Raw genomic sequence first — 15,808 nt, 5'->3', positions numbered from 1 at the left:
ACTTGCAATAGGCTATGCAGAATATACTTGCAACAGGCTATGCATAATATGTATGTATAGAAAGAAAGAAAAAAGAAAGAATGAAAGAAAGACCGAAAGAAAGAAAAAATGAAGAAAAGTGTAGAAACAAATAGTTGAGAATATATTTATTTGTTCATATGACAGCAACATTTAGTATTGACACAGAACATGTGCAACAAACAGGCCTGCCTGTGTAGTGAGTTTTCCAACAATGTTTGAAAAATGTGTAATTTCATCAACTACATTTCCCGAAATACATTGCTGTGGCCAGGGTCGCTGTTTTACAGAGAAAGCACAATTCGGAGTGCGGAGTCCAAACTGTTGACGACAGCGAGGTGTTTATGTTACGTGAAGTTTTGGATCTCGTCTGCAAGGAATATACGATGTGGACTCGGATTCTATCTGGCGGCCGCGGGTTCGGATTCGGTTTCCGAGTTCCGAGGGAGTGTGTACGTGGCGTTGGACTCGGAATAGCGGGGAGGCAGGAGAGGCATGCTTCAAGTTCAGAGGTACTGTTCTATCAACCTCGAGGACAAATTCCTGCTGCTCACTAAAACCGACCCAAAACGTAGCAATTCTAAGGGATTTGTCCATGCAGTTGGCGTAGTGCTGGGAAATATTGAATATTTATTGTTTCAGATCCTTCAGAACGTAATTTGTTTATTTTTTCATATGTTTTATATGTATTTAGTCGTCAAACCTCGATTTTGTTCTTATTTTGATGCATAAGCTATTGCAATATGACAGAACGGCGATCATATTGCGCTTGCCCATTTGCTCCTCTAATTTGTGGCACGCTTGGTCATGCAAATCAAATCTACATCTGTCCCCGCAGAATGCCCCCGAGCCCGCACAGATCACCTCGCTTGACTGGCTGCTGCAGATTATGGTTTTATTAAAAGCATGAGTGGCTTGTCAGGGTATAGATAGGTCTGCCTCAGATCCCCCATCTCTAGAACTAGTCTATTGAATGAACACCATCTTCCATTCATACTCTTCTCGGTTCTAGTGAGATTTCATTGAATAGTTTAGGCTGCTGAAGACTTCCTGATTTACTGTCAAATGTAGTGTAGTGTAATGTCTTGGCCCACTGCAGGTCAGGATTCTTTACAGGAATGGACCTTGGACTGTTACTATCCATTTGAAACAGTTTGAGGTTGATGTTAATCACTTCAGAGTGGGATATAGTATTTTATTAAGACCTTGTTTACGCCTCGCGCTGCCATTTACAGTAGTAAAGAATGTACAGTGCCTTCAGGAAGTATTCATATCCCTTGACTTTTTCCACATTTTGGTAGGTTACAGCCTTGTTCTAAAATTGATTAAATCATCGTTGTTGTACAGGTGTGCCAATACAAGCTTGACACACCTGTATTTGGGGAGTTTCTCCCATTCTTCTCTGCAGATCTGCTCAAGTTCGGTCAGGTTGGATGGGGAGTGTTGCTGCACAGCTATTTTCAAGTCTCTTCAGAGATATTAGATCGGTTTTAAGTCTGGGCTCTGGTTGGCCCACTCAAGGACATTCAGAGACTTGTCCCGCAGCCACTCCTGCGTTGTCTTGTCAGTGGGCTTAGGGTCATTGTCCTTCGCCCAAGTCTGAGGTCCTGAACGCTCTGGAGCAGGTTTTCATCAAGGATCTCTCTGTACTTTGCACTATTCATCTCTCTGACCAAGGCCCTGATTGCTCTGTTTGGCCGGGCGACCAGCTCTAGGAAGAATCTTGATGGTTCCAAACAACTTCCATTTAAGAATGATGGATGCCACTGTGTTCTTGCTGACCTTCAATGCTGCAGACATTTTTTGGTAACCTTCCCCAGATCTGTGCCTCGACTCAATCCTGTCTCAGAGCTCTATGGACAATTCCTTCGACCTCATGGCTTGGTTTTTGTTGTGACATGCACTGTCAACTGTGGGACCTTATATAGACAGGTGTGTGCCCTTCCAACTCATGTCCAATCAATAGAATTTACCACAGGTGGACTCCAATCAAGTTGTAGAAACATCTCAAGGATGATCAATGAAATCATGATGCACCTGAGCTCAATTTCGAGTCTCATAGCAAAGGGGCTGAATACTTATGTAAATAAGGTATTAATCCTTTAATTTAATAATCCTAATCATTTTTGCTTTGTCGTTATGGGGTATTGTGTGTAGAATGCAGAGATTTATTTAAATTTTAATCAATTTTAATCAATTTTACATGCTTTCTGGTAAGTTTTGAGTACAATACTGGGTGGGGTGAATATATTTTACATGACACATGATTTTTTGTTAACTAGTAAATAGTAGCCTACAGTGTTTAAATCATTTCTAATTTGTTAACAATTTCTGCTGGTTAGTTTTTGCTACCATGTGGTTTTGAGCTTGCTTGAGCCTGCTAACTGAGGAGTGTTAATTCACCTGTTGCCATACATGTTTCATTTTAAAACATTTATCTTACAAAGGAGTTGTTTAATCAAACTGCTTAACTATTTATCTGTACATGGAATTGTTTATTTTTTTACTATTTCTTTCTCTAATCTTTACAGGAAAATGCCACGGGCACTATCTGATGTGTGGAGACATTTCACTGCAGCTAATGTAGAAGGAAAAGCTGTGTACATTTGCGAATACAGTGCCAAATCATGTGCGAAGAATGCAACAAAGATGCAGAATCATCTGGCCAAGTGCATAAAGTTCCCTCAGCGCTCACAACAAGCAACCTCTGACAAAAGTCCCTCTACATCTATTAGAGGTGAAAATGATGAATCAGACACCTTATCGATAGCAACAGCTCATGGTCCTCCTGGAATCAGAGGTTTTTTTGACTCACTGGAGGAACTTAGTCAGAGAAATGCTGATGAATGTCTTGCACAAGCTGTGTATGCAACTGGTTCGCCGCATACTCACAGGCAATGTGTATTGGAAGAGATTTCTGAATGTTCTTCGCCCAGCATACAGCACTCCAACCAGACATGCTTTATCTACTCATTTGCTGGATGCAGAGTTCAACAGAGTTCAAGTGAATGTCAAGCAAATCATAGAGAAAGCAGACTGTATTGCAATCATCTCTGATGGGTAGTCGAATGTTTGTGGGCAAGGAATAATTAACTACATCATATCCACCCCTCAACCAGTATTCTACAAGAGCACAGACACAAGGGACAACAGACACACCGGTCTCTACATTGCAGATGGGCTGAAGGCAGTCATCAATGACCTTGGACCACAGAAGGTATTTGCACTGGTGACAGACAATGCTGCGAACATGAAGGCTGCTTGGTCTAAAGTGGAGGAGTCCTACCCTCACATAACACCCATTGGTTGTGCTGCTCATGCATTGAATCTGCTCCTCAATGACATCATGGCACTGAAAACAATGGATACACTCTACAAGAGAGCCAAGGAAATGGTTAGGTATGTGAAGGGTCATCAAGTTATAGCAGTAATCTACCTCACCATGCAAAGTGAGAAGAATAAGAGCACCACATTGAAGTTGCCCAGCAACACCCGTTGGGGTGGTGGTGTCATCATGTTTGACAGTCTCCTGGAGGGGAAGGAGTCTCCAAGAAATGGCCATATCACAGTCTGCTGATATGGACAGCCCCATCAAGAGGATCCTCCTGGATGATGTATTTTGGGAGAGTGGTAAGCAGCCTGAAACTCCTGAAACCTATAGCAGTAGCCATTGCACGGATTGAGGGAGACAATTCAATCCTGTCTGATGTTCAGCCACCTGGTGGAAGGGACTTTATGGATCTGAGGCTCTTTCCCCTGTTGCCTCCATCATCTTTCAAATCCCACCAACATCAGCAGCCTCAGAGCGTAACTAGTCCTTGTTTGGGAACACACACACCAAAGCACACAACAGGCTGACCAATACAAGAGTTGAAAATTTGGTGGCCATCCGGGCAAATGTTAGGCTTTTTGAGCCTGACAACGAGCCATCCTCAACACAGTTGGAAAGTGACAGTGAAGATGAGGCCTCAGAGTCTGATGTTCAAGAGGTGGACATTGAGGAGGTCCATGGAGAAGACATGGAAGCCTGAGAGGAAGACAACCAAAGCTTTAGTTTCTAGACTATCATTTTACGGATGTATGTTGAAAACGTTTTTGGGAGATGCGATGGATCATTGGGGATCATTCAATATTCCCTTTCTTTTGTTGTTCAGTGAAATCATCCCATGTGAAGAGTCAACTCATTTAATTGAAGTTCAATTCGTAACTAAATAGTTTTTTAAAATTTCTATTGGAAGGATTTAATCATTTGCAATTATGTCTTCTTATGATAAGGTAAAAGGTTTATATTTCTGTCTCTATATGATATGGTAAATATATCCAATGCAAAAACATCTACATTTAAATGGTATTCATATTAATTTGCATATATTTACGTTAATTCCCGCTGAAAGTTTCCACCTCTGAATATTCCCCAAAATGTGCAACCCTAGCTGTAATGTAACAAAATGTGGAAAAAGTCAAGGGGTCTGAATACTTTCCGAAGGCAGTGTATGTATGCCTATTGTTCACTCTTTACAGTAGATGAATAAGAACAGGTAGGCACCCTGAACACTTAGCACATCGTTCCCATCAAGCAGTAGAGATTAGTTAGCAGTGTTCGTTTAGACTACGCAGAGAGAGAGCGAGAGAGATGACTTTGGACTTGTTTCACAAAATACTAGACCTGTAAGCAGGCCAACATCGGCCCCCAAAGTGCATGGCTCACTGATAAGAGCAAGCAGTGGCTGGGTTAAAGGTTAAAAGTGACTGGTTGTAGTAGAAGAAGTCTGCATAATAACTTGGGTACATTGTATTTATATCGCACACCAGACTTATACTGCACACTGCGGCTGTTGAAAGAGGCAAATTTATCACCAACGTTAATACTGTTATCTATTATAGGACCTGCATTTGTTATGGTTATGATGAAAACATTAATATTTCAAGTCAGACCTGCTGTTGCCCTCTTCACACTAATGAGTTCTCACCTACAATGATAGGACAATCAGTTGTATGAATCAGTTACATGAATTACATGAACTTCCATGCCTTTACTAGTCTGGTCCCAGATCTGTTTGTGCTTTTGTCTACTCCATTGGCATGCCAATACCATAAGAAGTTGGCAGGAGGGCAGAAACAGACTGGCGACCAGGCTATGACTTTTACATTACTGAAACCATTACAGTAATGACGGTACAGCAGTGTGGCAGCATATGTTTTCAACAATAATGACAGAGTGTTTTCTTCCTGAGCCAGGCCTCTATGAGGAAGACAGCTCTGTTTGACTTCCATCGGGACCAGGGGGGTAAGATGGTGGAGTTTGCTGGCTGGAGCATGCCTGTCCAGTACAAAGACAGCCACATCCACTCCCATATGCACACTCGCCAGCACTGCTCCATCTTCGACGTCAGCCACATGCTACAGGTGAGAGGGATTTCATTTAGCAAATTTGCATGGTTAGATATTGTGTGCTCATTGTATTGGCTATACCATCCGTTGTGTGTCTCTCAAACAGAGCAAAGTCCACGGAAGAGACAGAGTCAAGTTTATAGAGTCTATGATCGTTGGAGATATAGCAGAGCTGAAGGACAACCAGGTGAGACAAATGCCTGCAAGCAAAGACACACGCGCATGCACTTAATTCTCCCACACACCGACACACTCTTCTCACACTTTTATCTCCAGGGCACGCTCACCCTCTTCACCAATGACAAGGGAGGAATAAATGATGATCTTATCGTCACCAAGACAGACCAAGGCTACCTCTACGTGGTGTCCAATGCTGGCTGTGCAGACAAGGACTCTGCCAACATGAAGGTCAGTAGTCCACAAACCTCATGTGTTTAACGACCATCATTCCAAGTTTTGGATGGATTTGTAATGCTTTGATGAAATGTCATGTCTGTTTGTGTTTCATATATCTGATCCTTTCTGTGTTAATGTAGGCTAGACTAGCCAAGTTCAAAGCAGCAGGTCACGATGTGGAGCTGGAGTTTCTGGAGGAATGTCTGATTGCCGTTCAAGGTAAGTTCTCTTATGGCAACGTCAGTTCTACTCAATATACAGTACCAGTTAAAAGTTTGGACACATACTCATTCAAAAGTTTTCTTTATTTTTACTATTTTCTACATTGTAGAATAATAGTGAAGACATCAATGAAATAACACATATGGAATCATTTAGTAACCAAAAAAGTGTTAAACAAATGAAAATATATTTTATATTTGAGGTCCTTCAAAGTAGCCACCCTTCACCTTGATGACCCTTTGCATTGATGAAAGTACCCCCCCCTTTTTGTTTTTACACTGCTGCTACCCGCTGTTTATTATCTATGCATGGTCACTTTTAGAGGTCGGCCGATTATCGGAGGACCAAAAAAAGCGGAAACCGATTAATCAGCTGATTTATTTATATATATATATATATATATATATATATAAAAATCAGCCGATTTAATCGGTATCTGCTTTTTTTGGTCCTCCAATAATCGGTATCGCCGTTGAAAAATCATCAAGGCGAAGGGTGGCTACTTTGAAGGACCTCAAATATAAAATATATTTTCATTTGTTTAACACTTTTTTGGTTACTAAATGATTATTACTAAAATATATATATATATATATATATTTGTAATAATGACTATTACAACAATACTGAATTAACAATGAACACTTTTATTTTAACTTAATATTATACATAAATAAAATCTATTTAGTCACAAATAAATAATAAAACATGCTCAATTTGGTTTAAATAATGCAAAAACACAGTGTTGGAGAAGAAAGTAAAAGTGCAATATGTGCCATGTAAAAAAACTACCGTAATTTCCGGACTATTAAGCGCACCTGAATATAAGCCGCACCCACTGAATTAAAAAAAATATATTAGTTTGAACATAAATAAGCCGCACATGTCTATAAGCCGCAGGTGCCTACCGGTACATTGAAACAAATGAACTTTACACAGGCTTTAACGAAACACGGCTTGTAACAAAAATAAATAGGCTTTAACGAAACACGGCTTGTAACAAAAATAAATAGGCTTTAACGAAGCACGGCTTGTAACAAAAATAAATAGGCTTTAACGAAGCACGGCTTGTAACAAAAATAAATAGGCTTTAACGAAACACGGCTTGTAACAAAAATAAATAGGCTTTAATGAAACACGGCTTGTAACAAAAAATAAAAAATTAGCAGTAAACAGTAGCCTAACAAGAAAGTCATTGGTCACTATCTTCCTCCTCCTGTGCACTGAAACCATCTCCTTCGGTGTCGGAGTTGAATAGCCTCAGAATTGCTTCATCCGATATTGGATCGTTTTCATTGTCGCTCTCGTCACTTTCATCCGGAGGCAAATCCCCCATTGAGCCCTCTTCAACACGCAGCAGTCCAGCCTTTCGAAACCCGTTGATGATAGTGGATTTTTTGACAATGCTCCACGCTGTCAGGACCCACAAATTTGAAAGAGGGAAAAATCCATATATTAGCCGCGTCATTGTTTAAGCCGCGAAGTTCAAAGCGTGGGAAAAAAGTTGCGGCTTATAGTCCGGAATTTATGGTAACGTTTAAGTTCCTTGCTCAGAACATATGAAAGCTGGTGGTTCAATATTCCCAGTTCTTCAATATTCCCAGTTAAGAAGTTTTAGGTTGTAGTTATTATAGGAATTATTACACGTCGACTATTTCTCTCTCTACCATTTGTATTTCATATACCTTTGACTATTGGATGTTCTAATAGGTACTTTAGCATTGCCAGCCTAATCTCAGGAGTTGATAGGCTTGAAGTCATAAACAGCGCTGTGCTTCAAGCATTGCTAAGAGCTGCTGGCAAATGCAGTAAAGTTTGAATGAATGCTTACGAGCCTTACGGGCCTGCTCAGTCAGACTGCTCTATCAATTATCAAATCATAGACTTAATTATAACATAATAAACACAGAAATACGAGCCTTTCGTCATTAATATGGTAAAATCCGTAAACTATAATTTTGAAAACAAAACGTTTATTCTTTCAGTGAATTACGGAACCGTTTCGTATTTTATCAAACGGGTGGCATCCCTAAGTCTAAATATTGCTGTTACATTGCACAACCTTCAATGTTATGTCATATTTATGGCAAATTCTGGCAAATTAGTTCGCAATGAGCCAGGCGACCCAAACTGTTGTGTATACCCTGAGTCTGCGTGCAATGAACGCAAGAGAAGTGACACAATTTTCCTAGTTAATATTGCCTGCTAACATGAATTTCTTTTAACTAAATATGCAGGTTTAAAAAAATATACTTCTGTGTATTGATTTTAAGAAAGGCATTGATGTTTATGGTTAGGTACATTCGTGCAACGATTGTGCTTTTTTCACGAATGCGCTTTTTTTAAATCATCCCCCAATTGGCGGAGTAGGCTGTGATTCGATGATAAATTAACAGGCACCGCAATGATTATATGCAACGCAGGACAAGCTATATAACCTAGTAATATCATCAACCGTGTATAGTTAACTAGTGATTACGTGAAGATTGATTGTTTTTTATAAGCTAAGTTTAATGCTAGCCAGCAATTTACTTTGGCTCCTTGCTGCACTCGCGTAACAGGTGGTCAGCCTGCCACGCAGTTTCCTCGTGGAGTGCAATGTAATCGGCCATAATCGGCGTCCAAAAATGCAGATAACCAATTGTTATGAAAACCCGAGATCGGCCCTAATTAATCGGCCATGAATTTTATTTAATAAATATTTTCTTAACTCTATTTCTTCAACAGCATTGTTGGTTAAGAGCTTGTAAGTAAGCATTTCATGGTAAGGTCTACACCTGTTGTATTCGGCGCATGTGACAAATAAACGTTGATTTGATTTGACCTTGGTCGTATTCATTAGGTACCCAACAGAAACAGGGAGGAACTACCTGAACTTGTCCCATAAGATATTTTCGTTTTCCGTTGCAAATCATTTTGCTGCTATGTGTACTAAAGAATATGACCCTGTACATGTCCACCTCAGGTCCCTCCATGTCCAAGGTGCTCCAGCCGGGATTGACAGATGACCTCAGCAAGTTGACCTTTATGACCAGCACTCTGGCCACTGTGTTTGGGATCCAGGGCTGCAGGGTGACCCGCTGTGGCTACACTGGAGAAGACGGAGTGGAGGTGTGCCTTTCACTCTCTTTTTCTTTGTACTTCAGTAGAGATGGATATTTTTCTGTGCTCTGTGCATTTCTTTCAAGAATCCTTTGTCTGAAAGCAATTGGCATTTGTAAAAAAGAATGTGTTTCTTTCGTTGTGTTGCAAAATTGTGTTAGTAATTTCCTCCTCATCCTCCTATTCAGATCTCAGTGCCTAAATCTGGTGTGGTAGCCCTGACGGAGCGCCTGTTGGCCAACAGTGAGGTCAAGCTGGCCGGATTGGGGGCGCGAGACAGTCTGAGGCTGGAGGCAGGCCTCTGTCTCTATGGTAACGACATCGATGAGACCACCACCCCTGTGGAGGCGACACTGGTGTGGACCATAGGTCATTATTATACACTCCCTTATAGTGTCTGTCTGTCTTGTCTGTCTTGTCTGTCTTGTCTGTCAGTCAATTGGGTTGTTTGTCTTGCAGGGAAGCGGCGTCGTCAGGCGAAGGATTTCCCCGGTGCTGAGATCATTGTCCCCCAGATAAAGGCAAAAACGACGAGGAAGCGTGTGGGCTTGGTGTCCACGGGACCCCCTGTCAGACAGCACACCCCCATTCTCAGCCCAGAGGGAAAGATCATAGGTCAGTTAGAGGATCTCTACTAGCTATTACAAGATACAAGATCTGAATAATCATACGTAAAAGTTTGATTATGCCTACTTAGGATCAGGATACCAGGCCTGATGATTGTCTGTTATTGTTTGTCTTTGTAAGTAGGCCTACACTGTAGTGTTATTTAGGCCCAAATGTGACACTGTTCCATAGAAATGTAGCTGTGTGTGGATTGCTGTTGAGATTAGATTCAGCTTTCTTTTCATCAGTTTTTTTTTTCTTCAGGTGAGGTCACCAGTGGTTGCCCCTCCCCCTGCCTGAAGCAGAACGTTGCCATGGGTTACGTGGATGTGGCGTATGCCAAGAATGGAACTCCCATTCAGGTGGAGGTGAGGAAGAAGGCAGTGAAGGCAGTGGTCACCAAGATGCCCTTCGTGCCTACAAACTACTACTCTGGCCATTAGATCTGTCCTTCAATGGACACCTGGCTTATGAGATCAGCCTATGAACAGTAAGTACCCTGATCGGACAACTGCCTCCTAATGACAACAAAGAGATCAGTCTATCAGAACAAATGCTGCCCCCTTGTGTTTACCTTGAGCAGTGACACTCAAACCTGCAGGACTGTAAGGCTTTCTTTAGCAATAGAGAATGGGTTATGAGTGTGTGGCCTTGCCTACACCCAAATCTCCACTCAACTACACAAATACAGCTATACTCTTGAGGATGAGGCTTTTCACTCCTGTTATCTGAAGCTTGTTGGTGGTCTTTAGACCACAGTGAGTTGTGTGAATGAGCCATATGGTTTGAAAGACAGGGATCTCACTAACTCACTGACCAGTCAGCAAAAGCAGCAACACGTGCTATGTAAACCAAGAGACACAGGAGCAAGTCACGTTTACAGGACTACTGAGCAAAACATTTTCTCCCGTCGAATAGTATCAATCTAAACTTGCATTTTTTCAGGCTAAGTGGCACAATGACGTGTTAATGTTCACTAATTGCTAACTTAATACTATATGTCAGCAGGAACAAACAACTCTTCATATGATTCCAAATTGCTTTTGTGATACTTTGTCTTTAGGCTTGTACCACGATCCTAGTTGTCACATTCCCAACAAACTAAAACTAACCAATATATCCAGTAATGTGTTGCCAAAATCCAATACCTTGCTTGTAACTACTGTGAAGTACCTTAGAGGTGCTCATGGTCTTGCATCTCCCCTCTACTATTTAAATATTGTCTCAATGTTTTTGATATTCACTTTTGTTCATGTGAATGCCTTAATTTGTATAGCAAGGTAATGATGTAGTTTGTATCTAATACCCTCATATTTTCCTTGTAATATAGGTCCTAATTCACATAGAATTAAATATTTGAATTCAGGGTAATTCATAATATATTATACCTTTCTCTTTGTTGGGGAAACCATAACTTTGGAGAATTGTCATTGCATATGTGGAGGTCACATGACTCCACTAGATGTAAGTTAAACATCTGTCACTGTTGTTTGACAATTGCCAAAATGTATGGACTACTGTATTTACTGCTGATTAATGCCCTGTGTATTGTCTTTCTAACATTCAAGATTTTGTTGTTTGCAAATTATTAAACACGATTTTCCCATTATTTTGTTATTTTATCATGTATCTTATTTGTGTACTTGTGTGGATAATTAACTGGATATCTAAAACCATTAAAGGCTTAAGTATTGCTAGTTTAAAACTGCTCTCATTGTTAGTCCCATTCCTCACCACAACTCCAGACAGACCAGTTCAGATGGCACCGATGGAGATGGCCGACATCTTACGTGCTCCAACCCGACTTTGCCATTTTGTAACTTTATTAGTGTTTATCCTTACTTTTTTGGAACAGAAAGCTCACATCATTATCACCTATGACCGGCAAGTAGAAGGGGGGCTGGAGTCCTTGTCAGATGGAGAAAATCGTCCGGCACTCCTCTCTGTTTTATTGGCAAATGTCCAGTTACTTGACAACAAGATGGGATGTGAAAAATGAATATTTTATGCTTTTCAGTAACTTGGTTGATAAGTGATATGGACATAAAACTGGAGTGTTTCACCATGCTTCGTCGTGACCGCACAGTGAACTCTGTGTTTCAAGTGTGAAGGAAGTCTCAAGCTTTTGCTCACCTGAACTAGAATACCTCATGTTAAATTGCAGACCTTTTTATCTACCAAGAGAGTTTATCTGTAATAATAATTGCTGTCTACATCCCACCACAAAATGAGAATGTCACTAAGCAGGCACTCAACGAGCTGTACAGGGCCATAAACAAACAAGAAAACGCTCACCCAGACGTTTTTTTTGAACGGAGACTTTAACACTGGGAGACTGAAATGTGTTTTTCCCCACTTTTACCAACACGTCTACCCACAGAAATGCATACAAGGGCCTCCATCGCCCTCCCTTCGGCAAATCAGATCATGACCTCATCCTCCTGCTTCCTGTTTACAAGCAAAAACTCAAACAGGAAGTACAAGTGACGAGCTCAGTACAGAAGTAGTCTGACGAAGCGGATGCTAAGCTACAAGACTGCTTCGCTAGCACAGACTGGAATATGTTCAAGGATTCATCCGATAACGTTGAGGATTTTACCACATCAGTCACAGGCTTCATCAATTAGTGCATTGACGACGTTGTCGCCACAGTGACCGTACATACGCTAACCAAAATCCATGGATTACAGGCAATATGAGTGCCGGGCTAAAGGCTAGTGCTACTGCTTTCAAGGAACAGGACATGGACACAGACAAAGCCCGCTAGGACCTCCGACGAGCCATCAAACATGGAAAAAAATCAATATAGGACTAGATGGCATTGGCAGATAGAGCAGCTCTGCTTCTAGCTCCTAAGCAACTTTCCAGTATTTAGTTTTTTTGTGTGGTATTTCTTAGATTATTAACCCAGGAATTTGTTTGTGTTATTACATACAGCCGGAAATAACTTTTGGAGAGCTGAGGGCGGTAACTCACCAGCATTACGATCGGGAATACGACTTTCCCGAATTGGATTCTTTGTTCGTACCCCCCAGGACAATTGAACTGATTCCAGTGGCCGATCCAAAACACAACTGGCGAAGAAGAGGTATTCGAAGAGGTATTCGGAGTGGACTTCTATTCCGACTCAGGAGGCGCGCACACCATCCATCGCTTCCGAGTATATTACTCGCTAATGTTCAGTCTCTGGATAATAAGGTAGACGAGCTCAGGGTGAGAATCTCCTTCCAGAGAGACATCAGGGATTGTAACATACTCTGTTACACGGAAACGTGGCTCTCTCGGGATATACTGTCTGTCTTTGTCAATACAGCCAGCTGGGTTCTCAGTATATTGTGAAGACAGAAATAAAGAACTCTCCGGAAAGAAGAAAGGCGGGGGTGTATGTTTCATGATTAACCATTCATGGTGTGATGGTGATAACATACAGAAACTGAAGTCCTTTTCTTCACCCGACCTAGAATAACTCACAATCAAATGCAGACCGTATTACCTCCCAAGAGAATTCTCTTCGTTTATAGTCACAGCTGTGTGTATTCCCCCTCAAGCAAATACCACGACAGCCGTCAAAGAACTTCACTGGACTTTATGCAAACTGGAAACCACATATCCTGAGGCCGCATTTATTGTAGCTGGGGATTTTAACAAAGCAAATTTGAGGAAAACGCAACCGAAGTTCTATCAACACATTGACTGTAGCACCCGCTCTGAGAACACATTAGACCACTGCTACTCAGCTTTTCAAAATGCCTACAAGGCTCTCCTCCACCCTCCCTTCGGCAAATCTGATCACGACTCCAAATGCTCCTCCCTTCCTATAGGCAAAAACTTAAACAGGAAGTACCCGTGCTAAGGACTATTCAACACTAGTCTGACCAATCGGAATCCACGCTTCAACATTGTTTTGGTCACACGGACTGGGATATGTTCCAGGTAACCTCTAAGAATAACATCAACGAATACATGGATAAGGTGACTAAGTTTATCAGGAAGTGTATAGGAGATGTTGTACCCACTGACTATTAAAACCTACCCTAACCAGAAACCGTAGATAGATGGCAGCATTCACACAAAACTGAAAGCGCAAACCACTGCATTTAACCATGGCAAGGTGACTGGGAATATGGCTGAATACAAACAGTGGAGTTATTCCCTCTGCAAGGCAATCAAACAAGCAAAACGTCAGTATAGAGACAAAGTGGAGTCGCAATTCAACGGCTCAGGCACAAAACGTATGTGGCAGGGTCTACAGAGGGAAAACCAGTCACGTGCGGACACCGACATCTTGCTTCCGGACAATCTAAACACCTTCTTCGCCCGCTTTGAGGATAACACAGTGCCACCAACGCGGCCTGCTACCAAGGACTGTGGGCTCTCCTCCGTGGCCGATGTGAGTAAGACATTTAAGCGTGTTAACCCTCGCAAGGTTCCGGCCCAGATGACATCCCTAGCCGCATCCTCAGAGCATGCGCAGACCAGCTGGCTGGAGTGTTTACGGACATACTCAATTAATTCCTGAACCCAGTATGCTGTCCCCACTTGCTTCAAGATGTCCACCATTGTTCCTGTACCTTAGAAAGCAAAGGTAACTGAACCTAATGACTATAGCTCAGCATTCAACACCATAGTACCCTCCAAGCTCATCATTAAGCTTGGGGCCCTGGGTTTGAACCACACCCTGTACAATTGGGTCCTGGACTTACATTTACATTTTAGTAATTTAGCAGACACTCTTATCCAGAGCGACTTACAGTAGTGAATGCATACATTTCATTAAAAAAAAAATCCGTACTGGTCCCACGTGGGAAACGAACTCCTGTACTCCCTGTTCACTCATGACTGCGTGGCCACGCACGCCTCTAACTCAATCATCAAGTTTGGCCCTGGGAGTGTGGTGCCAGGAAAATAACCTCTCACTCAATGTCGACAAAACAAAGGAGCTGATCATGGACTTCAAGAAACAGCAGAGTGAGCACGCCCCTATCCTCATCGACCAGACCACAGTGGAGCAGGTGGAAAGCTTGAAGTTCCTTGGCATACACATCACTGACAATCTGAAATGGTCCACCTACACAGACAGTGTGGTGAAGAAGGCACAACAACACCTCTTCATCCTCAGGAGGCTGAAAAAATTTGGCTTGGCACCTAAAACCCTCACAAACTATTACAGATGCACAATTGAGAGCACCACCTGCAACCGCAGAGCTTGAAATCACTGGCCACTTTAAAAATGTTGACATATTTTTGCTTTATTCATCTCATATGTATATACTGTATTCTATTGTACTGTATTTAGTCTATGCCACTCCGACATTGGTCATCCTAATATTTATATATTCCTTATTCAATTATTTTACTTTAAGGTTGTGTGTATTGTGTGTATTGTTGTGAATTGTTAGATATAACTGCACTGTTGGAGCTAGAAACACAAGCATTTCGCTACACCCGCAATAACATCTGCTAAACATGTGTATGTGACAAATAACATTTGATTTGAATGATTTGAGATAGAATCTTACCACACTGGCTCAGACTCTCGTCGTATGTGGCAGGATTTGCAGGCTATTACAGATTACAAAGGGAAACCCAGCTGTGAGTTGTCCAGTGACGCAAACCTCCCAGATGAGCTGAATGCCTTCTATTCTTGCTTTGAGGCAAGCAACACTGAACCAGGCATGAGAGCCCCTGCTGTCACGTATGACTGTGTGATCTCGCTCTCCGTGGCCAACGTGAGTAACAGGTTAACACTTGCATACCAGAGCGTGTTCTCAGAGCAAGTGTCTTCATTTTCAACATCTCCTTGTCCCAGTCTGTAATCCCAACATGTTTCAAACAGACCACCTGTTTCTAAGAACTGAAAGGTAACCTGCCTAAATGACTATCGCCCTGTAGCACTCACATCTGTAACCATGAAATGCTTTGAAAGACTGGTCATGGCTCACATCAACACCATCATCCCAGACACCCTGGACCCACTCCAATTCCCATGCCGCCCCAACAGATCCACAGATGACACAATCTCTATTGTACTCCACACTGCTCTCTCCAACCTGGACAAGAGGAATACCTATGT

The 15,808-nt window shown here is 41.8% G+C and overlaps 1 protein-coding gene across 1 annotated transcript; it reads left to right on the top strand.

The window, feature by feature from the left end:
- The first annotated feature begins 259 nt into the window (after positions 1-259).
- Positions 260-11,344, top strand: amt (aminomethyltransferase). Its single transcript, XM_014135160.2, has 9 exons — positions 260-530; positions 5,257-5,424; positions 5,516-5,596; positions 5,686-5,817; positions 5,946-6,024; positions 8,993-9,138; positions 9,318-9,498; positions 9,589-9,744; positions 10,000-11,344. The coding sequence occupies exons 1-9, from the start codon at positions 363-365 to the stop codon at positions 10,176-10,178; spliced, it is 1,290 nt and encodes a 429-aa protein (XP_013990635.1). The 5' UTR covers positions 260-362; the 3' UTR covers positions 10,179-11,344.
- The last annotated feature ends 4,464 nt before the right edge of the window (positions 11,345-15,808 follow it).

This window comes from Salmo salar, chromosome ssa13 (assembly GCF_905237065.1).
Source record: "Salmo salar chromosome ssa13, Ssal_v3.1, whole genome shotgun sequence".
In the NCBI taxonomy this organism is placed as follows: domain Eukaryota; kingdom Metazoa; phylum Chordata; class Actinopteri; order Salmoniformes; family Salmonidae; genus Salmo; species Salmo salar.
This window is presented reverse-complemented; position numbering and strand designations above follow the sequence as displayed.

What these genes read in the sequence shown, in the direction of transcription:
- amt (XM_014135160.2), top strand. Translation starts at nt 363, where the DNA reads ATGTTACGTGAAGTTTTGGATCTCGTCTGCAAGGAATATACGATGTGG. An exon ending in CAGAGCTGAAGGACAACCAG is followed by an intron (nt 5,597 to 5,685) that starts GTGAGACAAATG and finishes TTTTATCTCCAG; the next exon opens with GGCACGCTCACCCTCTTCAC. An exon ending in GACACTGGTGTGGACCATAG is followed by an intron (nt 9,499 to 9,588) that starts GTCATTATTATA and finishes TTTGTCTTGCAG; the next exon opens with GGAAGCGGCGTCGTCAGGCG.